Source organism: Eschrichtius robustus, chromosome 19 (genome assembly GCF_028021215.1).
Source record: "Eschrichtius robustus isolate mEscRob2 chromosome 19, mEscRob2.pri, whole genome shotgun sequence".
Taxonomy (NCBI): Eukaryota; Metazoa; Chordata; class Mammalia; order Artiodactyla; family Eschrichtiidae; genus Eschrichtius; species Eschrichtius robustus.
In genome coordinates, this window is record NC_090842.1 from 2,555,718 (window position 1) to 2,582,727 (window position 27,010).

At 46.5% G+C, this 27,010-nt stretch overlaps 2 protein-coding genes across 3 annotated transcripts in view; one reads left to right on the forward strand and one right to left on the reverse strand.

The window, feature by feature from the left end:
- ZCCHC14 (zinc finger CCHC-type containing 14) overlaps positions 1-11,494 on the forward strand; it is a 59,113-nt gene extending 47,619 nt beyond the window's left edge. Inside the window, exons 8-13 of one of the 2 annotated variants that reach the window (XM_068527516.1) lie at positions 1,023-1,302; positions 2,785-2,876; positions 3,183-3,310; positions 4,569-4,709; positions 4,794-6,257; positions 7,431-11,493. In XM_068527516.1, the coding sequence (XP_068383617.1) occupies positions 1,023-1,302; positions 2,785-2,876; positions 3,183-3,310; positions 4,569-4,709; positions 4,794-6,257; positions 7,431-7,486 (2,161 nt within the window). In that variant the 3' untranslated portion in view covers positions 7,487-11,493. Of the gene's footprint in view, positions 1-1,022; positions 1,303-2,784; positions 2,877-3,182; positions 3,311-4,568; positions 4,710-4,793; positions 6,258-7,430 lie in introns of both variants that reach the window. The other variant, XM_068527517.1, reaches the window with a different exon arrangement.
- A 1,136-nt stretch (positions 11,495-12,630) lies between these two features.
- MAP1LC3B (microtubule associated protein 1 light chain 3 beta) lies at positions 12,631-26,269 on the reverse strand. Its single transcript, XM_068528375.1, has 4 exons — positions 26,096-26,269; positions 18,736-18,791; positions 15,412-15,518; positions 12,631-14,456 (listed from the first exon to the last, which is right to left on the reverse strand). The coding sequence occupies exons 1-4, from the start codon at positions 26,133-26,135 to the stop codon at positions 14,282-14,284; spliced, it is 378 nt and encodes a 125-aa protein (XP_068384476.1). The 5' UTR covers positions 26,136-26,269; the 3' UTR covers positions 12,631-14,281.
- Between the last annotated feature and the right edge of the window lie 741 nt (positions 26,270-27,010).

Below are 27,010 nucleotides of genomic sequence, written 5' to 3' on the forward strand. Positions count from 1 at the left end.
AACCAACACATTTCCAGTCAGCCTTGTTACAGAGCTTACTTTTCATTTTGTGTAAATAGTTGTTTCTAGAGTTAAGTCATTCTTGACCTTAGTCTTGAATAATAATATTGAGAGAAGAATTGGATAGAGATAATCCACTTTTTGATTTCTTCAAAAAAAAAAAAAAAGAAAGTGGTTCTCTGAGCCCCTGGAATTAGAATTCCCAAAGACCCTTATTGCAAATGCCAGTTTCTGGGCCCTGCACAGTCTAGGAAACCAAAATTTCTGAGAATCTTCATTTCTACAAGCTCCTGGGGAGTGATTAAGCCCATGAAGGGCCAGAGTTGCTGCTCTAGAGGCCCCTCTGCCAGCACGGGGCCCGACACTGATGGTGGCAGTGCTCGGGTGACAGACAGCCTGCACATCTGGACTGACAGCCAACCTTAAAATGGGCTAACATCACAGACGGTGTGTACACGCGCGCGCACACACACGCACACACACACACACGGTTCTGTGAGCTCTAGTCAGGTAACGAGGTCTTTGAAGGTGCCGACTCTCTTCACCCTCTGCCTGGAGTGTGTAAACATGTAATATGTCAGTTTGCAGTTTCGTGTGGAAGGGGCAGGGACAGAGAGTGATGCTTTTGCTCCTTCCAGCTTTCTAGAATTTACTTTTCAAAAAAAAAAAATTAATTTGAATATTAAGATTTTGGAGTTAGTTTTAATATATGATTATCAGTATCATCCTGTGATAGAAGCAACAGAAAGAAACTAGGCAGCAAAGCCAAAAGTCTGGTGGTGACACACAGACGTGTACATATACATAATATGTACACACGTACTCAAGCGCAGCATCTAGATGGGTACATACACGTCCGTGCACGCACACGTCCACGCCTACAGATGTTCACCCCAGGGTGATGGTGGCAGTAGCTCTGGCCCCAGCAGTGGACATGGCTGCAGATGCAGTCCAGGCTGTAGGAGCTGGTCCTCGGTGGAGGCCGTGGTCTTTTGAAAACGACCTGTCTGCTGTCCTCGCAGGCCTGTGTGCGGAGTGGCCGGCATCCCGTCCTCTCAGGGCGGCGCCCAGCATCACGTGCAGCACTCGGCCAGTGCGTCCGCCTTGCCCCACTGCTCGCACGCGGGGGGTGCAGGCTCAGCTCTGGCCTACCGGACCCCGATGGACAGCTCGCCCGCCATCTTGATGCCTTCCAGCCTGCAGGCCCCGCAGACCCAGGAGCAAAATGGGATTTTAGACTGGCTTCGGAAACTGCGTTTGCACAAGTACTACCCCGTCTTTAAACAGCTCACGATGGAGAAGGTACGTTTGTTACTAGCAGGCAGGGAGAATGTGCTGCTTGTCTCAGGTAACCCGTCATTCTTTGGACCTCATTCCTAGAGGAACTGAGTTGGGTTTCTGCAGCATGTGTGTCGTGGAGGTCATACCACCTGGTCCTTAACACCTGCGGATGTGCGTCCCCACAAGTCCCGTGAGCTCGCTGGAGGGGCCATGGATTTGAATTTGGAGGCTACCTGCAGCTGAAGCAAAAACTGGATCACAGTTGTTTGTAAACAAACAGCTTTCTTAAGATAGCTTGGGGTCTTCCCAAACGAGACACTCACTGTCTGTGACTGAGGGCTGTGTCTCCAGCAGCCCTTCAGTGGGTAGAGGTAGTGAATTGTGGGCCCCGCGTCCCCCTTTCTTAGACGCCCCTCAGCATAGCCTTTTACAAGAGCCCAGTGCAAAAGGGTTGTCTGATTACCTGCCTTCATGTAGGCTCCTAGAGCTAAAGGAATAGATGAATTTTATGTCTTTCAAGCAATCCTACATAGCAGTTATCTTTTACAATAGTTTTGACAAGGAGCATTTTTTCACCGTTAAAAAAAAATTCTAAAATTTCTGAAGTTTCAGTGTCAACGGTAAAAGTAAATTGGACCTGAATGTGATGTTTGAACTCTGAGCTCCCCCTGCTGGATGAAGTGACTTGGTGCCTTTTATCTCTGCAAACGTTTCGTTTGTCCAAAAATCTGCAATTGAAGAATCTAGAAATCAAGCTTTTACTGCTAATAAAGAACACGTTTTAAGTAACTTTTCAATACTCTCAGTTTAGGATTCACAAGTCTTAAAAACAACAGATTTTACTAACCTTGGTCATGATCAGTTTAAAAAGTTTTAGTGTAATGTATGAGTTGAAAAGGCTAAGATCACAAATCATGTTATGGACCGTTGTGAGAACCAAGTATCATCTTTTTTCTTAGTATGAGGCCAGTGGGTTAGGTCGCCGTTCAGTTTGGATGGCATCTACTTTTCTGGATCGCTGGCTACCCAACAAAGTTGCTGTTGTCCCTAAAATGACCATGATCTCAAGAAAAAAGAGCCACTAAAGAAGACTGCTCCTGTCTGTTGGAGGGAGAGCCCCGGGAGGGGAGACACTTCCACCAGCTGCATCTCTGCAGCAGTTGAGACGCAGAACACTGTCTCAGTCTCCTGCCCACATAGCACGGACCTTCCAGGTGCCCAATCTTCACCCAGCTGTCACTCGGACGCCTGTGCTGAAGGCTCAGTGGACACAGCCTGTGACCCTCAGATGCACAATGAGCGTCTTATATTTTGGACCCTGGACACCAAGTCATTTAGCAAGTAAATGTTTCACAGTGTTCCCCAGTCTTTTATTATCTAGTTAAGTTTGATCTGTTCACATATCCTAGAAGTAGAATACGTTTATGAAATTAAACTCCAAGTTCTTTGTTTTCAGAATCCTAATTAATTCTCAAACTTTGTAATTTGTTTCTTCTGTGGAAGTTTCTGAGCCTTACGGAAGAAGATCTAAATAAATTTGAATCCCTCACCATGGGAGCAAAGAAAAAACTCAAGACTCAACTGGAGCTGGAAAAGTGAGTGTGAGATTGTTTATGAAATGTGTCTTCATTTTAGTTTCTAACATGCGGAACAGATGCTAGGACTTATTACTGCTGATTGCTTATCAAACCTTAATTAATGCTCTTAAAATTCTACAAATGTGGCTTTGGTTTGCTAGGAAGGACCCTTTAGAGTGAATCTGACAAGTCAGAATGCGTTATCTTCCACCCTGGAGATTATTTTGATGGAAATCACCCTTCTTAAGTAGAGACTGTGAAACACAGAGAGGCTCTACAGCAGAACTGAACGCTCGCTTGTTGGTGTGCTTTCCTGTCGCACAGGGAGAAGTCAGAGAAACGGTGCCTGAACCCCTCGGCCCCTCCCCCAGTCAGCAGCAGCGGAGTGGCCCGCGTTCCCCCTACCAGCCACGTGGGGCCTGTGCAGCCGGTGCGAAGCAGCCATGCTGCAGGTGGGTGGGGCCGGGCGCGCCTGGACCCGGGACCCTTCGGAGGAGGGCCAGGCCACAGGTCACGCCCCTTTTCCCTTTCTGTTTTCTAGTGCTTAGAGTTACTTTTCACTATTTTAGTTTATTTTATTTTTAAATTAATTAATTTATTTATTTATTTATTTAACTTTTGGCTGCGTTGGGTCTTCGTTGCTGCGTGTGGGCTTTCTCTAGTTGCGGCGAGCGGGGAGCCACTCTTCGTTGTGGTGCGCGGGCTTCTCATTGCGGTGGCTTTTCTCGTTGCAGAGCACGGGCTCTAGGTTCGTGGGCTCAGTAGTTGTGGCGCGTGGGCTTAGTTGCTCCGCGCCATGTGGGATCTTGGTTCCCTGACCAGGGCTTGAACCCGTGTCCCCTGCACTGGCAGGTGGATTCTTAACCACTGAGCCACCACGAAAGTCCCCAGATTGGGACTTTTCCGTTTCCATTTTCTCGTACTTAAGAGTTACTTTTCATTATTTTAGCTTTTATAGTTCCTGCGACAGGAAAATAGAAGGGACGTTTGGGTTAGAAGCTGGAGACTGGTGACTCGCCTGAAGTGGTTTGGGCAAAAGCATTAGACCCAGAAACTGCTCTGGTGAAAGGGAAAGAGTAGGAAGTATGCGAAATAGATGAAAACCTCTCCCCCGACCATGGCAGGTGTGGAGAGGTGGCTTTAGGCCGTTGCCCTGCAGGTCCGTCCTGAAGTCCTCGATGCCAAACCACCAGCCTTCCTCCTCTTCTCCCTGCCGTCCTCTCCTCGGTAGGAGGTGGAGGACCACGGTAACAGCTGCTCTGCTGTTTTCCTCATGCACTAGAAACATCAAGAGTGACAGTAAACCAGGAAGAAAAAATGTCAGTGCATCTTTTCAGTGCTTACTTGACTGAAAAGGTCTTAGGTCCCTGGGCCTCAGAAAACGGAGGTCTCTGTTTGTGGAGGGCGGCTGCTGTAGCACCCGGTGGCTTGGGGGTCCTTTTCCTGTCCTGCAGCGTTTGCTTGGGGAGGCTGAGAGCACGGCCACGTGTGCGTCTGCCGCCTGGCGAGCTTGTGAGCCTCAGCCCTGTACGAACAGGGACAGGATGGGACCTGGCTCCTTGGGATTGCTGTGAAGATGAGCACGATAGGCATGCATGAGGGTGGGAGAGGAGGGCGCAGTCGACGCTGGCTGGCACAGCCCCCGTCGGTGTCCCGTGGCTCGTGGACCTCGGTGCCGCCTTTGGACTGTCACCTGTCGCTTGTCCGCAGCGCTGCGGGTGGAGGTGGAGCAGCCCCCTCACCAGACGGCCCGGGAAGGCAGCTCCTCCGAGTGCTCCAGCTCCTCGCCCAGCCCGATGGGCGTGCAGGCCCGGGAGGAGAGCTCGGACAGCGCGGAGGAGAGCGACAGGCGTAAGGACGCCCCGCGTGGCTCGCGCTCTGCTGCCCCCGCCCTGGCCTGGGGAAGCTGTGCTGACGCTGTTTCCACCCCTCTAGGTGTGGAGATCCACTTGGAGGGCTCTGACAAGGAGAAGCCTGTGATGCTGCTGAACCACTTCACTTCAAGTTCCGCCAGGCCCACAGCCCAGGTCCTCCCCGTGCAGAACGAAGCAGGCTCCAACCCATCGGGCCACCACCCGCTGCCCCCGCAGATGATGACGGCGGCCTCGCACATCGCGCCCATCCGGATGTTGAACTCTGTGCACAAGGCGGAAAGGGGGGCCGCGGACATGAAGCTCCTCTCGTCCTCTGTGCACTCGCTGCTGTCTCTCGAGGAGCGCAGTAAAGTCTCTGGACCAAGAAGCGGCATCAAAGTGGACAAGAGCTTTGGCAGCACCATGATGGACGTGCTACCCGCGTCCACCCCCCATCAGCCCGTGCAGGTCCTTTCTGGACTCACCGAGAGCAGCTCTGTGTCGCCCACCGTCTCCTTTGGTCCCCGCACCAAAGTCGTCCACGCGTCCGCCCTCGACAGGGTGATGAAGCCGGCACAGCAGCCAGCCCTGGTGGTGGAGACCAGCACTGCTGCCGCAGGGACGTCCAGCACCGTCTTCCACGTGGCTCGGCCACCCATCAAACTTCTGGTGTCTTCATCTGTCCCTGCAGATTCTGCCATCTCTGGGCAAACCTCCTGTTCTGGCAACGTGCAAATAAGTGTGCCCCCTGCCATAATAAACCCTCGGACTGCTCTGTACACAGCCAACACCAAAGCTGCCTTCTCTGCGATGAGCGGTGTGCCCGTGGGCCCCCTGCAGGGCAGCTTCTGCGCAAACAGCAACACTGCCTCTGCCAGTAGCCACCCTGCCACGTCCTTTGCAAACATGGCCACCGTGCCCAGCTGCCCCGCCCCCAGCTCCAGCCCCGCGCTCTCCTCGGTCCCCGAAAGCAGCTTCTACAGCAGCAGTGGCGGCGGCGGCAGCTCCCCCGGGAACCTCCCCGCCTCGGCCCAGAACCACCACCACCACCACCACCATCAGCAGCAGCCGGCGGCACCTCAGCAGCCTGCGCCCGCCCCGCCCCCCGGCTGTGTCGTGTGCACGTCCTGCGGCTGCAGTGGGAGCTGCGGCTCGAGCGGCCTAACTGTCAGCTACGCCAACTACTTCCAGCACCCGTTCTCGGGGCCGTCCGTCTTCCCCTTCCCGTTCCTGCCCTTCAGCCCCATGTGCGGCAGCGGCTATGTGGGCGCCCAGCAGTACGGCGGCGGTGCCTTCCCGGTCGTGCACTCGCCCTACGGCAGCGGCGTGGGCCCCGAGCCCGTGCTGGGCGGCCAGTCGGCCTTCACCGTCCCGCCCGTGCAGAACTTCATGGGGGCGGCGGGTGTCTACCAGGCTCAGGGCTTGGTGGGCAGTAGCAACGGCTCCGGTCACAAGAAGAGCGGGCATCTGTCGTGCTACAACTGTGGGGCCACGGGTCACCGCGCTCAGGACTGCAAGCAGCCGTCCATGGACTCCAACCGGCAAGGTAAAGGCCCCCGAGGCGGAGGGCTCCCGGCACGCGTGTCCTTTCTCTGAAAGGAATAGTCAACTTCCTTTCTTTTTTTTTTTTTAAAGCAAGCAAGAAGTGGTTTTTCAAATGCTCTCTGAAAAAGCACGAAACTCCTGATGGGCTGTGCAGCCCCCAGAAGGGCTGCTTTGGTTCTGAGACTGTCTTTGTGATCTCAGCCTGCGCCTCATTTTAGAGTGTGGCTAGCTGGCTGCGGCCCAGTGGCTCCTTGGTCTGTTATCTTGTGCCACGTGACTGGGGAGCAAGCCTGGGTGATGTAGTGCCACCGCCGGTGTTTAACTGAGAACCGAGGGCGTGGCATGTGAGTTCAGGCGCTACAGGTGGAACTCGCTGTCCCCGCTTCTCTTCCCCCGTCTAGAGTGGCAGTGGCCGTGGCCGTGGCCGTGGGTGTTGTGTGGCGGCTACGTGGTGTCCTCACTCCCTGTGCTGCATCTTCTTCCTTCCCCCTTTGCTACTCTTTCTTGTCTCCTTTAGTCAAGTGTGTGTCTGCTGTCGTTACCACACCAGGTTTGTTCTTGCTGTTTTTCTTGGAAAGATTAGGCTGGGCATTGGGAAAACTGGTCCCAGCCCGCAGCTGCTCACGGTGCGACCTTGGATAGTCAGCCACTTGCTTTCTGGAGACTTTTGAGGGTTGTTCCAGACCTGCCTGTGCCCCTTAGTCACCTGGAGAGCTTTACAGACAACTTGGAATCAGGTCTGGTAGCAGGTGGAGTGACTGTGGGCTGTGCAGCACCCACCCCCACCCCCACCCACCCCCCCCCCTCCCCGCATTGATAGAGGTGGTGCTGCATCTCCTGACGCAGCGAGCCCAGAGGCCCGTGGTGGCGGCCAGGCCTCCCTTGCCCTGTCCCAAGGAAGGGGGCCAATTCTGTGCTGTCTGAGCTCCCAAAGAATGAAGAAACAGACTGGGAACTCTTCAGTCTTTTTCACCCCTTCTCTGATTTGATAAACTTGTTAAGATAACGTCCAGTTTGTGGGGTGGAGCCAGGGGAGTTGGGAGTGGTCAGAACAGGTGGTCTAGATTTCCAGCACCCACATCTTGACCAGTGACTCTGGAAATAACTTTGGACAGATCATGGCAGTAATTCTATGGTGATTCAAATTTGATCTCTTTTTTTTCCCCCTCTCTAGGTACTTTTAGGTTGAAATATGCCCCTCCAGCAGAAAGTCTGGACTCCACAGATTGATATTTTTCTCTGGCAACAGAACACTATTAAGCCATGGAGACCTAAGGAAAATTAAATACAAAACTGAGAAGTCTAGTTGCTGTTGAGCTCAATATTTTTAATCCAAAGGTGCTTTACTTTACTAGACTGGATAGAAAACCTAGCGTAGGAATGCATCAAACTCAGTTTTATTGCCAAAATCCTAGACGGGAGCTTGATGTCAGGACTGGCCTAGTGGGTATCTCCACTGTGGGTGAAAATTGGCCACCTCCACCCTTGGTTGCAATGCAGAGACCTCCCGTCTCCTGAAGAGCATTGCCGTAATTGGTCCTTCTAGGCTCACACGTAATTCCAGGGCAGCTACGTGAGGTTGGATTCGAGAACTGAAGGTCGGAGTTCTCCAAGTGGAGTTCTACCAGTCGGACTCTTGACACCCCTGGTGAGGGAAAATGTCGCCTTTGTTTTGTTCTGTTCTGTTCTGTTTTGTTCTTAAAGTGGTTAGGCACTAATCTCTGGGCTTTTTAAGGATTGCACTACCGAAGAATGTAAACTGATGTCAATCTCTGCAGTTCTGGGAGACAAACTCCCTGAGACCAGTCAGTGCAAGACGCTCAGAGAATCCGTTTTTAGAGTCCGCACCAGCAGGCTACATGATTTAGTACACAACAGAGATTTTAGTATTTCCTTCCCTCCTTAAAAGCACTTGTAGCAGTTTTCAGGGTTGTCTTTTTTTTTTTTTTTTTTTCCTGCAAATAAATTTAAACTACATTATTAAGTAGAAATAGCTACTTGCAACAACTTAATTTCTAAAAGGGTCCAAGTCCCAGAGAATCCCTAGTAGTCAAAGCTTTGAGGACACCTTCCTTCCCAGCCCTTCAGAGCTTTGAGTCCTGTCGTCTTCCACCACGAAGGAACTCTGGCAGAGACGCGATAGCAGCACACCTCGTGAGCGGCACTGACGGATGCTGCACATCCTTAGCCAAGTTTGCAAGTTCTTTTATCTCCCATGGACCCCAAGGACCCCAAGGCTCACTGCTAATGGATTCACACTTGAGACAGACATTTCAACAACAATAATACAGTCCTGTAATCTCTGAGCAAACGATTTGAAATTTTCTCCTGTCAACTTCTTTTGTATTAGGCTGTGTATCAATAGTTAGTTCCGTTAAAAATTACCTGGAAAACTACAATAGAAAGTGGTAAGACTCTGAAAGAGAATACACTGACAGGACAGAGCTACAAGATCTGCAGAAGTCTAGTTTTACCAAGGTGGGAAATAAAGTCCACCACACAGCTCTCAATTTCACCCCATTGCAATGAGAGCTTTTGGTCCGAAAGTTAGGGACTTAAAGCTTCAAGGCTAAAGGGAATTTTCTGCTCAAACAATATTGTTTTAAATGCTAAAGCCTTCAATATTAAAATATTGATTGGTAAGGTCTTGCCCAGGGATTTTCCAGTTGAATATTTATTTAAAAAAAGAAAATCTCAATACTCAGACCACTCTTAAAATGGGACAATCAGCCTCATGTAAAATTGGTGTAAATCAAAAATACCCTAGAATTTGAGGCATTGTGATGTAAGGCTTCAAATTTTGAGATCCGTTTCCTGCTTCATGGAAACTAAAGCAGAAAGTTGTTACATTTTTTTATGAAAGGCTTTTAGTAGAGTTTTTAAGAGTTTTATTTTAGTAGAGTTTTATTTCTATGCAATGCAGAATTGACAGACCTCTGTATTCTTCTCTCTCTTCCTGGTACACAGTATTACATACAGTTTTGAAGTAATGATGATGCTTACAACAGCATTTTGGGGGAGTGTTACATTGATCTCTTAAATTATAAACACTACAAAATGTCAAAATTACGAGAACTGACACAACTTTGCCTTAAAGAGTACTAGACTGGAATTTGTCATATTATGTTTAAGGAAGACTTAGAGTGTTCATTGATGTTTACGATTTTAATATTTCTGAGGGCCGTTACAGTGGCCTGGATATGTGCTGAAAGCCAAACTTTTAAAATTTTTGGTTTTTTAAACAAAGAACTATTTTAAATAAATCCTATTTCAACACAGTGAAATTGTTGAAAACTGTCTCATAACAAAAGAAAAAAATCATATTTAGGTTTTTTGTTTTAGTGGTCAGTATTGGGGAATGAAAGTGTGTCTGTTGTTACCCTTACAACTGTTTTGATAAATATTAGAGGTTAGCGTTAAATACGACAAAAAATTAAAACGAACTTCAATTTGAAGTATGACATTCAAATTGAGGGAAGTAAGTTCAGACATTGTGTGGCTGTGTTCCAGTCATCAGAGGTCTTAGAGAAACTTCCAGCTGTCTTTGAAAGTGCATGTGCAGAGTGACGTCTCCAGTGAGGCCATTCTGAGATGAGAATGGTAAAACGTAAATGTGAGACACCAGGACACAAAGCATTCAGCTGCCGCTCCGTGAGACCTCTTCCCAAGTGAATCCCATACTTGAACTTGGGAATATTTGCTAGCGGTATTCTCTGATGAAATTTCTCTCCAGAAGCAACCACAGTCAGTGAGCCTAAAGACCATTTGGCATTTCCTCAGAGGACGTCCTCATCAGCTAGAAACAACAGATCAGACTGACCCTTTCAACTACTTAACTATTTTCCTGAAATTGTGGGCTCCGTTTCCAAATGCTGTGGCAACCAGGTAGGTGTGGCACCAGCCACTTTGCTCTGTGTAGTCTGTCATATTTTAAAGTTTCTAACCCCATTTTTTTATCTCCAAGAATGGGGAAAGTGGAATGTACAGATTGAAGTAGAATACAACGTTGGGATAAAACACTAATCTTTTTTTTTTTTTTAAAGCAGAACACTCAATTTTCTACCTTATTTTCTAATTTTTATTTTATGATAATATTGAACATTGGAAAGTGTATAAATGTTAAAAACTTCTAATTGCTAAAGAGCACTGAGAAAATGGGAGCTAGCGCTTAGAATAATAAAGACAAAGCTATTTTCTTGAAAGCAGACACGTGATTGGGTATTTTAAAAAACCAGCATCATTTATAACCTCCAAAACATTACACGAGTCACCTTGTTAATATAGTAGTTGGTAGGTTCAGTATTTTAATTCACTATTTAGAATTCTAGGTCCTTAATCGCAAGAAGTCCACCTAGTTAGTTTACACTGCACACTGCGTATGGAGATGCATAGCGGGTAGTAACTTTGCCTGACGTTATGCAGCTGTAATGCGGTCCTGTCTGAGCACAGGCTGACCGAGGCTTACGTCTATCCACTTACTGCAGTGTTGCTAGCGAGCACTTGCTGAGCAGGAAGTGGGTTGCACCCTCCTCGCTCCCTGTCGTCGTCCCTCTTCCTGCTTCCGTGGTGGCTTATTTGATGCCTTGCTAGTTTTACACACTGATAACTGATGGCGTTACATGTTTAAGTCTTAAAGGATGTAAGGGAAACCGTGACCCTGCTCAGCTCGACCACCCGTCCCAGTGGATGGGCCCGTGGAACCTGAGTGGGTTGGCCGTCCTTTCCAAAGTGCAGATGACTCCCGAAGAATGAGGCAGGGGACATTTAAAGCCATGGGTTCTGAAGAGGCTGCATTACTGAAAAGTCCCGAGGTTCTGAGTCAAAGTGAGTTATCTTTAATCAACACTCGCAAACTACGTACTGTGCTGGTTGAGGCCAAAGGTCGACGTTACTACACTGTTATTGGATGGAGGGGCGCGCCTGCCAGGTCACCCCGGTGTTAAGAAGCCCCTCACATGCGTAAAGTTCTTAGATGCACAAAGACAGGCTTTGGTACTGAAACTGAAGACCTCGTGTACACTCAAGAATCTTCACAGCTTCTATTGGACGTATTTTCTTTTTAGGAATGAAGGAAAATTCTCCCATTTTTGAGCCATTCTTTTATGTCAATTCTACAAAATTGCATGTAACTTTATAAATATTTTTAAAAGATATAGTTTTGTAAATATTTAATATTCTGCTAATTTGATTTTGAATTGTAAATGTCAAGTATTCTGTTTTTGGGGTTTTTATGTTTTATTATACTTTGTTAAAAAGGAAAAATTGTACATTTTTAGAATGTTTTTATGAGTCAATTTAATGTACTGAAAATAAAAATTAAAAAAAAAAGAGCAGTTTCTTTTTACTAGGTCTTTGTCTCATAGAGTATGAAGCACACATCCTTTCAAATCACGATCCTCCAAACTAGGGAGTCCGTCCTTTCCGCCTTCTTCCCAGCATTACAGAAGGGACACCTGGTCTTAAATCCATTTTCTATCATCAATCAAGTTTCCTAGGTTTTTAAAAAATGTCCTTGCTGTGAATAGAAATGTGAATTGATTTGGGGTTGGATTAAAGATGTTCCAGCTCTCAGGTACCCGTGAACAATCAAGGTTATTAGCATTACTAGATCAAGTATCCTTTGGATGTTTCCAAACTCGTGGTGAATGTGCCCTGCCATCTAAGGCCACGTCCTCTCTGGACTCAGGCTGGTGCTCTGCTCGCCCAGGACTGCGGTGCTATCCTGAGCAGTGTCAGGCCCCAGAGGGAGAATTCTGGGGCTTTTTCCTCAGCAGGAGTCCCCATTTTCTCTTGGTCTTGTCGTCAGACCTGTGGTTACCCGGAGGAAAACGTGCACACGGTTCTCGGACTGGTGAGGGCCCCTGTCAGGTAAGTAGCATCAGGAGACACAGCTGGCCACTCCTGGCACCTGCTAGCAGCCCCTCTGTTTGGTCACTTCCAGGGCCTCTGAGGGTGGAGGGCACGTGCGCATCTGCTGTTTGTGCTGTACGCGGCTCCCCACACGGCCACCTCAGGTACCGTGTGCCGCATAACGCCCCACACACTCTCAGTACTTCTCGTGTTAACACTTTTGTTCACTTAGAGCAGGTTTTCAAGTGCCTGTTCCCACAAAACAGGTAGGTCGCTCCCCCATCCCTTCTCCCCATACTTTGTGGCACATCTGTACCTTTAAGAGAATTGAGTTTTTTTGAAGGCAGGACCTTGACCAATGCGAGCCAGGCGCTCATGACAAGGCAGAGACCTTCAGAGGTGGGTGTCCCTCCACCCTGGCACAGTGAAACCAGCCTCAGCACTCCTCATTAGAAAGGATATTACCCACTTGGCTTTGGATGGTGTAGACTGCAAGGCTCAAATACTAATCCATTAAACTGAACTTTGATGACAGTTTTTAATTGTGCCTTTATTCACCTTAGTTCGTTAAAAATGTACTTGTTTTAAAGATCCTATGAATAGGGTAACCACCCACTAATGTGGGATATAAGTAAGTCACCCCTCTCAGCGTGGTACTTTGTCTTTAAAAAGCAGAGTTTCTTAAAGGAATCTTACCGATCACATAGTAGTTACAAGAATGTCAGATATAATGATGTATACAATCTAAACAAGACAGGCTAATTAAGAATTTACATAATGTAAAAATATACATATTAAAAGTTAGCCACGTAGACAGATGCATGCTGACTGGGGTTGAGGGCCCGTATGCAGTAATACTGCTTTTTCTTCCTCAGTTACAATAAATAACTGCCACTCATAGATACAAGTTTTCCACACACATCTAAATACACCAGGGTAAATAAATGGTGGCCTGCCACATGCACAGTCTCAAGTGGGTCTGTGATCCTTCTGTGATAGCTCTCACAAAAACAGTGGATAGTGAACCCCATGCAGGTAGTAGGAAGCACTGGTTATTTATTCTAGTTGGACTTTGAAAATGCTTAACGTTTGACATTAATATCTGTGAAGAACATGTTTCCTTTTGCTACTTTCAAAACTGACATGCACATGGAGTGGGGGAATTCTGAGGACTGCTTGACCTAACAGTGATAACTGAAATGCCCTTAAAGGTGCTTTTTAATAACATATTTTAGTCACACACTTAACATAAAACACGGATCATCTACAGCTTTAAGCCAAAAGGTTGAGGAAGTGTATCTGAATTTTAATGCTTTTTGTTTCGGTATCCTGTAGCTTTCTACCTTTGTCCCAAAGAATGAAACCCACGTAACTGCTTGTTTATTTACCAAAGCAGGCACTATTTTGAGCTCTTAATAGTCAAAACAAAAAAAATGTCATTCTCTTTCTCTAGGTCTTTTGAGAAACTTGACCAAAATTATAAATTATTCAAGGTTCCTGTTGAGCAGTGGTATTTTTCTGCATTACTGTCTAGAGAACAAACCAAATGAAGACTTCGTGACAAGAGCACTGATGTGAAATACGCCTATTAGCAATCAGGAGCCCTGGGCAGCAGCTCCGCTTGCTTATTTCCTATCACCCCCGGCCACCCTGCTTTCTGCCAGCTGTTACGGCAAATGGGCTGGGGGTGCGGGGTGGCTGTGCCTGACAATTTAGGCTTAAAGATGATGCTCTTAAGGAGATTTCTCTAGTTGAGTAGAAACCCTTCTATAAAAAGCTGGCAGGTTCTGTGACCCTAGAGAGAAGACTGAATGTCTCTCTGAATGCTCAAATTGCAAGTTCCTTTTGGGGGAAAAACATTAAAATAACTTGAAGGTCTATTTTATTGGCAACTTAGAATGCAAAGTATTTTTTATTTTTAAACTTCTTAGTTTGAAAACAAGACAGCCTAGGTTAAATAATGAAGTTTCCCAAAGCTGAATGTGCTCATGTGGAGCTCAGTTTTTCTGCCTGAAGTACAAAAAAACAACTTCCTAAAAACTCCTAGGCAGGAACACTACTACTGTTTTTGATGATCTGTGATTAGGTGAACTGATCAATCTCAGTTGGTAACATCCCTTTTTTATTCCTTGGTTAAGGGTTTAAATTCTAGAACAGACACATTTTTTTTTAGTCTTACACAGACAATTTCATTCCAAAAGTCTCCTGAGAGGCGTATACCATATACAGGAATCCATCTTCATCCTTCTCGCTTTCATACACTTCACAAATTGGCGTGGACACACTCACCATGCTATGTCCATTCACTAACAGGAAGAAGGCTTGATTAGCGTTGAGCTGTAAGCGCCTTCTGTTGAAAGAAAACATGTGAAGAAATAGTGATACATCAATACCTAGGGAGAATGTGTAAAAAATATCACCCACCCGGAATCAATATAAAAGTATAAAGATTTTGTAAACGCTACTTCTGGCAAAATGAAATATATGCCTCACTGACGATGACTTGAATATTTCTTCTCATAAAACACAGGATGTTTTCTACGACTATATGCGTGGTAGGTATTAATGATAATCCTTGCTAGATCATTCTTACTACTTTCCTGAGGCCAGTTTTATTTATTTGTTTATTTTGCTAATTATTTATTTGTTTTTGGCTGCGTTGGGTCTTTGTTGTGGTGTGCGGGGCTTCTCGTTGCGGTGGCTTCTCTTGTTGCGGAGCACGGGCTCTAGGCACACGGGCTTCAGTAGTTGTGGTGCACGGGCTCAGTAGTTGTGGCTCGTGGGCTCTAGAGCGCGGGCTCAGTAGTGGTGGTGCACGGGCTTAGTTGCTCCGCGGCATGTGGGATCTTCCCGGACCAGGGCTTGAACCCGTGGTCCCCTGCACTGGCAGGCGGATTCTTAACCACTGCGCCACCAGGGAAGTCCTGAGGCCAGTTTTAAAACTAGTATGCTATCTGAGTAGCCACCAGTGTCTAATGTGATAAAAATAGTTCAAAATATAATTTACAAACTAAGATCTAAGCTGATGCAATTTATTACCATTGGACCACATCTACATTCTCTTAACTTATTTTCCTATATAAAACTTTTCTAATTAAGAGACATCTACATAGATGTTATGATGAAAGGATCAGAAGGGACTTGAGATCCAGCAGGTAAGAAATAGAAAAACTCAGAAATGAAATGTCTTACAGTTTTATTAAGTTGCATAGATTTTTATCAGAGCTAGACTGAAGATTTATCTGTAAGCCTGATAAAGAATGAGAAGTTACCCAAAGAAATAAAGTAAAAAGATGATTAAATACCTAATTATCTTGATGAGCTCACTCATGTTGACATGATCAGGCACCAGGAACTTTGTTTTATCCAGGACTGGAAGCTGCTTCTCACCTTTGTATCGTTCTATTATTACCTAGAAAAGAAGCCAGAAAAGTGATTTAAAAATAGCCGTTAAGGGCTTCCCTGGTGGCGCAGTGGTTGAGAGTCTGCCTGCCAATGCAGGGGACACGGGTTCGAGCCCTGGTCCGGGAAGATCCCACATGCCGCGGAGCAACTAGGCCCGTGAGCCACAGCAACTGAGCCTGCGCGTCTGGAGCCTGTGCTCCGCAACAAGAGAGGCCGCGATAGTAAGAGAGGCCGCGATAGTGAGAGGCCCGCGCACCGCGATGAAGAGTGGCCCCCACTTGCCGCAACTGGAGAAAGCCCTTGCACAGAAACGAAGACCCAACACAGCCATAAAATATAAAAATAAATAAATAAATAAAATTTTAAAAAAAAAAGAGTTGATGATTATCATTATAAAAAAAAAATAGCCGTTGACAATGAAAAACCGATAAAATACTTCCTATGTTGTAGCTGGCACATGCCAAAATGGGGTTTAAAACAGCACTTTTGTTCCTTATGAAATATGGTGCACAAGACAACATGGCTGCCATCAGGGAGGGGCAAGGTAGCCCCGAGGTGGGGGAAGAAACTTTGCTATAAATTCTGTTATTTGGAACCATGAAAATATACTACCTAGTCAGAAAAAGACCCCAAGCCTTATAACAGCAGAGACGCTGGGTACCAGCTTTAAGTGTAAAGATCTGAATCTACGCCAATACTACTATCACCATTTCCTGTGACATGACAAGAGTGTTTTAATAAAACTTTTATTAAAAGTGTAAGTAAGATCTTAACTCTGGTAATAGACTCAAATCCTAAGTAAATATTTGAGAAGCACAGACTGGAGATACTTTTTTTTTTCTGCAGAAGTCTCGAAGATCCTGCCATTTTGATAAAATATCCTTGATATTTTTAAAATGAGTTTTAAAAGAATCTTGAACTATGCAGGGAACAAAAATAGTTCCACATTATGACTTGAAATAAATCCATTAGCTCCTTGCCATACTTCCTCCTTTCCATAAAGGAAAAAATTTTTTCTAGTTCTAAGCCACTTTATGTAGGCTCTGACAGCAAACTGGTGACTGCCCTTGAGCCTCAATACTACCTATTTACTGAGCACCACAGACATCCTTCTCCACATACAGCAATTCTTTTACCCTGTCATGACAATGAGAAGTTGTAAGATAGGAATGGAAAATCTTTAGAAGAGGGAAAAATGCTTATATGTACATTGTTGCACTGCATGGGGCCTACATGAGGTTCTGTGTAAGGCCAAGTCAAGCTGTCATCACCTTCCTTGGTAAGATCAATAGCTTTATCTATGAGGTGTGTTCAGAACATGGTATCTACAAGTATGAATGTGACTTCTGTAAAAAACCTAAAACTACTAGCAGAAAAGATGGCTGTAAATACACGCAGATATTCACATTTCAGAAGGAGGCTATGGAACAAATACTGGCAGACTGCTGGGCTGGCTATCTGTTTCCAGTGACTGACGAGCACCTGCTAGCAGACACACACAGCAGGTACTCAAAAGTGAAGAAGAACCTGAAAATTAAGGAAATTACCCAGAAGCCTCATCCCCAGGCCGTATGTTGGCCCTGAGTGTGAAGACAGACTGAAATTTCCAACCAGTCCAAGAAACATATCTTCTAACTACAGAATCCTACAGTCATGACACTGCTGAGCAGACCCATCCTATTCTCCCTTCTGTGCACCTCACAACCCCAACCCACAGATCTTCCCATCTTCTTTTCCCCCACTTTGGTATGAGATGATCAATCAGAAAGCCAACCATGAAAGCTTCTGCAGAATTTAGCAGTGGAGTTTCTTTGGAAGTGGTCTGTAAGAGGTAACAATCATGTCCCCAGAATTATGCAAAATTTTCCAACCACACGGGGTGGGATTCTCTTCCCATTCTATAGATGAGGATATGGCGGCTCCTCTCAGAATTTTAGTAATTAGCCCAAGATCACTTGGTAACCTTGAACCTAGGGCCTGAACTCAAGCCACTGTCTGAAGCCAGAAGCTCCTTGACCATTTCTCTCTAGACCTAGTGCCTCAGCAGAAACCTATTTAAGGTCCACGACCAAAGGACCCAGGGCACAGGACACTGTTGGCTGGGCACAGCAATAAGCATCTGAGGTCCCTACACATGATAGGAGCAACATCTTTCCTCCATCTCCTGCAAAGAAATAAAATATAAGGAGAGACTTCTTTCTCTGGGGCATCAAAGTCAGGCAGCCTAGAATGCGCGGTCACATTTAAATCTTGAGGGCTACTGATTTTCCCACAGCAGTAGTCTCTGCTTGCTTCAAAAGAAGGTGGATACCAACTTTCACTGATAAAACACCAACAGATCTAGCCCCTCTATCCCTTCCGCCGAAAGTAAAATACCCTTGATTTGTGAAGTGTGTAACATTAACACAGTAAACTCAGACTTAGGAGGAAACAGAATGCGATTAGATTAAACTGTAGATTAAGGTATCTCCATTCTAGGTCATGAAACTGACACACCAGTTGCATAGCTGAGGATTCCTATAGAAACCCATCAGGTAGGGACTTCCCTGGTGGCGCAGTGGTTGAGAATCTGCCTGCCAATGCTGGGGACACGGGTTCGAGCCCTGGTCTGGGAAGATCCCACATGCCACGGAGCAACTAGGCCCGTGAGCCACAGTTACTGAGCCTGCGCGTCTGGAGTCCGTGCCCCGCAACAAGAGAGGCCACGATAGTGAGAGGCCCGCGCACCGCGATGAAGAGTGGCCCCCGCTTGCCGCAACTAGAGAAAGCCCTCGCACAGAAACGAAGATCCAACACAACCATAAATAATAAATAAATAAATAAATAAAAAAAAAGAATCTGCCTGCCAATGCAGGGGACACGGGTTCGATCCCCAGTCCAGGAAGATCCCACATGCCATGGAGCGACTAAGCCCGTGCGCCACAACTACTGAGCCTGTGTGCCTAGAGCCTGTGCTCCACAACGAGAAGCCACCGCATGAGAAGCCCACACACCTCAACGAAGAGCAGCCCCCCCTCGCCGCAACTAGAGAAAGCCTGCGTGCAGCAACGAAGACCCAACACAGCCAAAGATAATCAAACAAACAAATAAATAAAAAAATATATATATAAATTAAAAAAAGAAACCCGTCAGGTAGTCGCACATAGCAGCACTGTACTAAAGTTGTATTTAAGCCGTGCTCTCTTCTGCGTACGTTAATAACAACTGAAACAGAGACTACCTACCGGGATTTTGGTAGGATGCTGCTCTCGGATAAGTCGGACATCTTCTACTCTTTGTTCTGCAAAGGAAAGGAAGAAACACAGGCATTATTAAGGGCCAAAAATGCAGCTTCTTTCCTGCATTTTTACTGGTGACTTCCATATCTGAATCCCCCTATCCTTAGCTATGGCAGAGCAAAGCAGTAAAGACATCTTCCCTAAAACTGCGAGAAACCAAACACTAATACTTCATACCTGGCAAAGGTTGGTATACAAGATTAACATACAGAAATTGGTTGCATTTCTTTACATTAACAATGAGATATCAGAAAAGGAATGTAAAAAAACTACCTTTTAAAATCACACCGGGGACTTTCCTGGTGGCTCAGTGGTTAAGAATCCACCTGCCAATGCAGGAGACACGGGTTCGAGCCCTGGTCCGGGAAGATCCCACATGCCGCGGAGCAACTGAGCCCGTGCACCGCAACTACCGAGCCCACGTACCTAGAGCCCGTGCTCTGCAACAAGAGAAGCCACCGCAATAAGCCCACGTGCTGCAACGAAGAGTAGCCCCCACTCGCCACAACTAGAGAAAGCCTGTGCGCAGCAACGAAGACCCAACGCAGCCAGAAAATAAAAAACAAAAAAACACACCTTAGGAACAAAGCTGACCAAGGAGGTGAAAGACTTATACACTGAGAACTATAAAACATTAATAAAAGAAATTAAAGATGATTCAAAAAAACAGAAAGATATCCCATGCCCTTCGATTAGAAGAATATTGGGGTTTTTTTTTTTTTCTTTGGCTGCACAGCATGTGGGATCTTAGCTCCCCGACCAGGGACTGAATGCGCACCCCCTGTATTGGAAGGGCAGAGTCTTAACCACTGGACCGCCAGGGAAGCCCCTGGAAAAATATTGTTAAAGTGGCCATACTACACAAAGCGATCTACAGATTTAATGTGATCCCTATCAAATTACCCATGACATTTTTCACAGAACTAGAACAAATAATCTTAGAATTTATATGGAACCATAAAAGACCCAGAATTGCCAAAGCAATCCTGAGGAAAAAGAGCAAAGCAGGAGGCATAGCCCTCCTAGACTTCAGACAATACTACAAAGTTACAGTAACCAAAAGTGTGGTACTGGCACAAAAACAGACATATGGATCAATGGAACAGAGCAGAGAGCCCAGAAATAAACCCACACATCTATGGTCAATTAATCTTCAACACAGGAGGCAAGAATATACAATGGAAAAACGACAGTCTCTTCAGCAAGTGGTTCTGGGAAAGTGGGACAGCTGCATGTAAATCAATGAAGTTAGAACACAACCCTCACACCATGCACAAAAATAAACTCAAAATGGCTTAAAGGCCTAAATGTAAGAGAGGACAACCATAAAACTCCTAGCTAGAAGAGAGCAGAGGTAAAACATTCTTTGACGTAAATCACTGCAATGTTTTCATAGGTTAGTCTCCCAAGGCAATAAAAATAAAAGCAAAAATAAACAAATGGGACCTAATCAAACTTACAAGCTTTTGCACAGCAAAGGAAACATTAAAAAAAACCCAAAAAGACAACCTATAGAATGGGAGAAAATACTTGCAAATGATGCGACCGACAAGGGCTTAATTGCCAAAATATACAAACAGGTCATACAACTCAACAAAACGAAGAACCCAATCAAAAAATGGGCAGAAGACCTAAATAGACATTTTTCCATAGAAGACATCCACGAAGACATCCAATAGGCACATAAAAAGATGCTCAACATCACTAATTATTAGGGAAATGCAAATCAAAACTACAATGAGGTATCATCTCACACCCGTCAGAATGGCCATCATTAAAAAGTCTACAAATAACAAATGCTGGAGAGGGTGTGGAGAAAAAGGAACCCTCCTACACTGTTGGTGGGAATGTTAGCTAGTGCAGCTGCTATGGAGAACAGTACGGAGCTTCCTCAAAAAGCTAAAAATAGAGCTACCATATGATCCAGCAATTCCACTCCTGGGCATATATCCAAAGAAAACTCTAACTTGAAAAGATACATGTACCCCTATGTTTGCAGCAGCACTATTCACAATAACCAAGGCATGGAAGCAACCTAAATGTCCATCGACAGAGGAATGGATAAAGAAGATGTGGTACATATACACAATGGAATATTACTCAGCCATAAAAAAAGAATGAAAGAATGCCATTTGCAGCAACATGGATGGACCTAGAGATTATCATACAAAGCAAAATAAGTCAGAAAGAGAAAGACAAATACCATATGATATCAGTTATATATGGAATCTAAAATATGACACAAATGAACTTATCTACAAAACAGAAATAGACTAACAGACGTAGAGAACAGACTTCTGGTTGCCAAGGTGGAGCAGGGTGGGGAGTGCTGGATTGGGAGTCTGGGACTAACAGATGCAAACTACTATATACAGAATGGATAAACAACAAGGTCCTATTTTATAGCACAGGGAACTATATTCAATATTCTGTAATAAACCATAATGGAAAAGAAAAAAGATTCAGTGAGAATGCTGGTACGCCCCTTGCAAATATCTGGCACATAGTAAATGCTTAATAAATGCTAGCTGTTATTAAATAAAAAATGAAATAATGCCATTTGCAACAACATGGATGGACCTAGAGATTATCATACTAAGTCAAGTCAGACAGAGACAGACAAATGTCATATACGGTATCACATGTAAAATCTAAAAAATAATACAAACGAACTTATTTACAAAGGGTCTGGAGAGCTTCCAGGTGGCAGGAGAGTGCAATCACCAAACTCCATGGAGACAGAAGCTCCTGTGCTCAGCACTCTTCCAGACCTTACCACCGCTATGCTTTAATATCCTTTGCAATAATCTGATAATCTAGTAATTAAAGGCTTTTTCTGAGCTCTGGGAGCCACTCTAGTAATTTAATCAAACACAAGGTGATCTTGGGAAACTGATTTATAGCTAGTCAGAGCAACGAGCTGTACGTGCAATTAGCCTTTGGTGGGGGGCGGGGGGGGGGTTGTCAGGTGGGACGGAGCCCTTAACCTGCTGGATCTGAGGCTATCACCAGGTAGTGCTAGAATTGAGTTAAACTGGATGACAACTAGCTGAATTGCTTGTCTGGTGTCAGAAGTGAGCCGCAGTGTTTATGGAGTACTGCAGAGTAGAGAGGACACAAAGGAAGAGTTTTCCTTTCTATCATCCTTAGAACCCCTCTCTATTTCTAGGGGTGTCATGGATACTTCATCATTTCTCTCAGCTCTAAGACCTGTCCCTATGTCGGTCCTACCCCAGAAAAGATGCTCTACCATCTACACTTAGCTATCAGCCATCTTCACAACAAAAACCTCCATCTTGTCAGAGTAGATTTCACGAGCAAGGGGAAATCACAATTTAATTAATTCACTGTAGCCAATAAATAATAAGTTTAATATACCCTGAAATGTTTCACATTTAAAAGCTCATCCAAAAAAATGTAAAAGGTACAAGGAATCATTCAGGCATAAGGGGGAGAGAATATTTTATGCAAGGAAAACAGGTTTATTTTGGTAAGTGGAGCAGGAAAAAACAAAATGGTCTCTAAACGTGGGGCTTCAAACTATAGTGTCAAAAGTTTTCTTTATCTTGATTTATCCCCAAAATATGGTCCAAAAAGGAAGGCAAAAATGATTATTTTCATTAAAGGTGGGACAACAGAGGAAGACAAGTGACTTCCCTAAGGTGAGAAGAGTAGTACCAAAGTCCTGTAGGAATGTCTTCAGCGTCCTGGCCAGTTGTAATGAAAATCCAGTGGTGAGCCCAAAGTGATTAAATAAATATGGTATATGCTGACACCTAACTCTGAATAGAAGGCTGTTTTCAGAAGCCGACAGTATATTTAACAAAAGCATTACCAACGCCACTGGATCAAAGGCACATGAGAGCACTTCTTTTACTCAATTATTTTCTTAATGCTGTGATGATCTGTTTATCATTTGCCTTTCTCAACAGACTGCCCCTGGCAGTCAGGGATCCAGCTCTAGTCATGTCTGTATTCCCCCAGGGCTCAGGCTTGTACATGGATGATATACTTCCCCAGATTCCTCTTCCTGTCTCTAAGAACGCTTATAAGCCTTACAAAAATAGAGACTAGGAGTCTAAGGTGTCTTATTTGCAAAGATGCTTTGAGATAGATTCCCTAGGGCATTTAAAGTAAGGCTTATATATATTTTCCAGGATTTAGTTCACTGAAGTGGAAGCATAAATATTTTCCCCAATATGCCTATAAATAAAAAACATAAAATGCCATCCATCAGTGAGTGACACAGCTTAAGAGCAGGGAGTGTTACCTAGGTGTTGGCATAAATCTCCTTCTCCAGTCTCCCTGTTACGTAGTTGAAGCTATTTATTCTAGACCATCACATGACCTTCTGAGACATGCAGACCCTTTGTTATTGATGGTGAAGCTTAAGATCTAGGTTTAACATTGAACCTCAGCAGAATGATGTCTAGGAGACAGATGTGTTATTAAACAAACCAGGGCAACCCTAGAAGAAAATGGAGTGAGATTATGACATTTGAGAAGACTGAATCCGAAAATATTTGCTCAAATACAACTTCTGAAGTTCATAAAAGTCTTCAAAACATTTGTAAAGAAACACTATTGCCTCTTGACTCAGGGTGTTGGTCCACGTCATGTACTGGAAATGATGGCTACCTACTGGAGGACAGAAGAATTCCTATCAGAAGGGTACAAGTCCAGACTCTGCCACTAGGTGGACCATGATTTCCACCTCTCAGGGCCCCACCCAGTTTCTCTGGCCACAAAAGGAAGTGGTTGTTTTGGGCGAGCCCTAAGATTCATCTCAACCCTTTCAACCCTGGTAGAATATATCACAGCACAGCTAGACTCAATTTTTAATTAACCTAAGCTCACTCACTTGGGAAGAGTACTGCTCAAGCTAACTGGGGCTGGTCTTAGGTTCTATAAAAACGTATCTCCAAACAACTTATTCCCCTCATTTACTGTGCTACAAATCTCTGAAAATTGTCAGCGCTGATTACCATAATCAGTAGCAAGGAAAGGCAGTAGCCATTAAATGATGTGATATTTTTCTGCAAAATGACTGTTTTTTAAAAAATTATTTTTATTTATTTATTTAGTTGGCTGCGTTGGGTCTTCATTGCCGTGCGTGGGCTTTCTCTAGTTGCGGCGAGCAGGGGCTACTCTTCGTTGAGGTGCGGGGGCTTCTCACTGTGGTGGCTTCTTGTTGCGGACCACAGGCTTTAGGCACGCGGGCCTCAGTAGTTGTGGCACGTAGGCTCAGTAGTTGTGGGTCGCGGGCTCTAGAGCACAGACTCAGTAGTTGTGGGGCACGGGCTTAGCTGCGACATGTGGGATCTTCCTGGACCAGGGGTCGAACCCGTGTCCCCTGCATTGGCAGGCGGATTCTTAACCACTGCGCCACCAGGGAAGCCCTGCAAAATGACTATTAAAGAGCCCTTTTAAAAGAAGGGGGGGAGGGGGGTAATCCTAGGAGTTCTTGTCACAAGGAGAAAATTTTCCTTTTTTATTTTATGTATGAGAAGATGCATGTTAGCTGAACCTATTATGGTAATCATTTTACAATATATGTAAACCAAGCCATCATGCTGAATACCTTAAATTTATACAGTGATGAATGTCATTTCTCAATAAAAGTAGAAAAAAAAGAATCAGAGTCAGGAGACTAGGGACAAAAAAAGGAGGAGTGGGAGTAAAGGTGAACAAAGAGGAAAGCCCACAAATACACTAATGGAGAAAAAAATGAGGCATACCTGCTGGTTTACCCTCAAGGCCACAGGCACCAGGGGAATTCCTTCTAATTCGCTATTTTATTCTCATTTATTCTCACTTTTATTCTAGTTATTCCTCACCTTTCCTACTCTTACCACCTACTCTTCTTGAGCGATTTTTCTAGATAACCTAAAAATACTCTAAGCAAAAAGAAAGTAACTATAGTATCAGTCATGAGAAAATGAGCATCTTTCCCATACAAATGTCCCCAGTTAGCTTTCAATGCCAGAGTCTGTAAGGACAGAAGCCAGATACAATGGCAAATCTGCTCTAAATGCTGTTCTCATGGCTGCATAAAAAGTAAGCAATATTCATGAGTATCAACTTGAGTTCATGAAAGTCACTAAAGAGAAAATTTCTTAAAAAAAAAAAAAACCAAAAAGACACGTCTAAGTTTTGCTAACCAACCGCTTCAAGAGGCTGAAAGGATATGCTCCACAGGTCAACGTGAATTTCATCTACTGGAGCTTCCAAGGCACAAGAAACAATTATCAATAACGAGATCTACAAAACCATATCCTAGCTCAAGTGAACGCTCGGCTCTTTCTAGACTCCAGGAAACTAGACAAAAGTAGACGAAAGTGATACAGCTCAAGCGCCTAAAGATTAGGGCAGGAAGGAACGCTGGTCCCGCCCTACCCCACCTGGCCTTCCAGGGCTGAGATAAACAAGCCCTACACAGCGATGTGCAAGGAGGCCACGTTGTTATTGCAGAACCGTCTTGCTTAAAGGGAGCACCAATCACTTCCTTCCCGTCGGTTTTGTGGAGGAGTAAATATTGTGAGGGTGTCACCTCCAGTTTCAACCAAATGCCAGCAAGCTAAGTGGGGATTCTAGCCTGAACTGGGAGAGAACGGATTCGCCGCTGCTGTCCAAGAATGCTGTCGCAAGCCGGTTAGAAGAGCCACCCACCCTAGCTCTTGTGCCACAAATAGGACCAAGACGTCCCGGCCACGCGGGGCTGCAGGGGAAGGGGCAGGCGTGAGGAGGCGCGGCCTCGGAGTCACTCCTCTCCGCGGAGGTCCTGACGCGTGAAGGGACCATGTGTGACCCGGGCGACGCACCAGAAGACGACTGCCTTGCACCCCCGGGGCCACCACTTCGGAGAACCTGTCCCAGCCCTGCGCTCGGGCCAGCCTCCCCTACAAGGAGGGCACCCCCTGCGCGGCTCGCGCTCGTCTCTTCATGGGGACCTAACACCCCAGGGCTGGAGGGCTGACGGGCCCCAAGCCCACAGCCCGCCCGGCCTCCCGGGGCCAAAAGGTGATTCAGCAGCTCCGCGCCAGTGCGCCCTCGGCCCCTCGGCCCCCGCGCTCCGGCCCCTCGGGCCCGCAGCCCCCTGGGCCCGGCAGCCCTCGGCCCGTCAGGCCCCCGCCTCGGCCCTTCGGCCACCCGGGCCCGGCCCTCCCGCAGCCGCCGCCTCAGCCCCTCAGCCCTCGGCACCTCGGCCCGTCCGACCTCTCCGGAGCCCCTCCGCCAGGGCCGGCCCCGCCGCCTCGGCCCCTCAGCCTCCCGGCCCTCCGTCAGCGGCCGGCCCCGCGGCACCCACCGAAGGTTCGGCGCTGTTTGAAGGTCTTCTCCGATGGCATGGCGCGGCAGGCTGGGCGGGGGCGGCGAGGTGCAGAGTCCCGGCGGCCCCGGGCGGTGGCTGAGACGGCTCCGACTGTGGCGACAGCGACGGCTCTAGTGTTTTCTCAGCCCGCAGCCGCGTCAGGTGACCGGCGCGGCGTCCCGGGAGGCGGGGCCAGGAGCGGGCCGCCGCCGCCGCCGCCGCCGCCATGGCGGGCGTGGCGGAAGCAGGACGAGCGCAGCGCCCGGGGCGGGGTCGGGGCTGGCGGGAGTGGGGGAGGTCGGCGGCCCGCGTGGGGAGTGCGAGCCCCGAACCAGGCTGTGACCCGCGGAAACGCGCCGCGCAGACACGCACGGTGCTGCCCCCGCGGCCGAGCTGCCGCGACTCGGCCTCGCTCCTGCTCCCGGTGCCGGTTCTGATGCCTGGTGATGTTTGCACCTGAAAATAAAGGGGTGGTGTGCCCCTGCCTCCTTTGGAGCTGCTGGTGCTTTTCCGCCGGCGGCTTTTTGTGTCTTTGTTTCCGTTGGCTTCCACGTCAAGTGTGTCTTAGTTTTCTTTTCTTTTTTAAGGAAACTGTCCACTGGTAACTTCCGGCACACATTGTCCCAACTAGGAAAAGAACCGCAAGTGTATTATTTCAGGTTATGGTCGGTAGAGTCCGGCCCTGGAGAAAGTCCGTGCCCTGGGCTCGGCATCCGGCCTCAGGTAAACTCAGGTGGTCGAATGAGCCTGGGCATCACCTGCGCTGACAGGGCGCGGGCCTGCCCACACCTGGCAGGGTTCACCGCCTTTCATTCGTCTCTGCTGGTCTCAGATACGGAGTCTTACCCGTGTTCAGACCCCTCAGTCTTTCAAACACTAACTAGCTGAGCTACCTTGAATACGTAACCACTT

Bases quoted from the DNA above. Each gene is read 5' to 3' on its own strand.
- MAP1LC3B (XM_068528375.1), bottom strand. From the start codon at position 26,135: ATGCCATCGGAGAAGACCTTCAAACAGCGCCGAACCTTCG. The intron at 18,792-26,095 runs GTGGGTGCCGCG...TTTCCTTTGCAG, and splicing joins CAAACAGCGCCGAACCTTCG to AACAAAGAGTAGAAGATGTC. The intron at 14,457-15,411 runs GTATTTAATCAT...TTCTTTCAACAG, and splicing joins GAGCTCATCAAGATAATTAG to AAGGCGCTTACAGCTCAACG.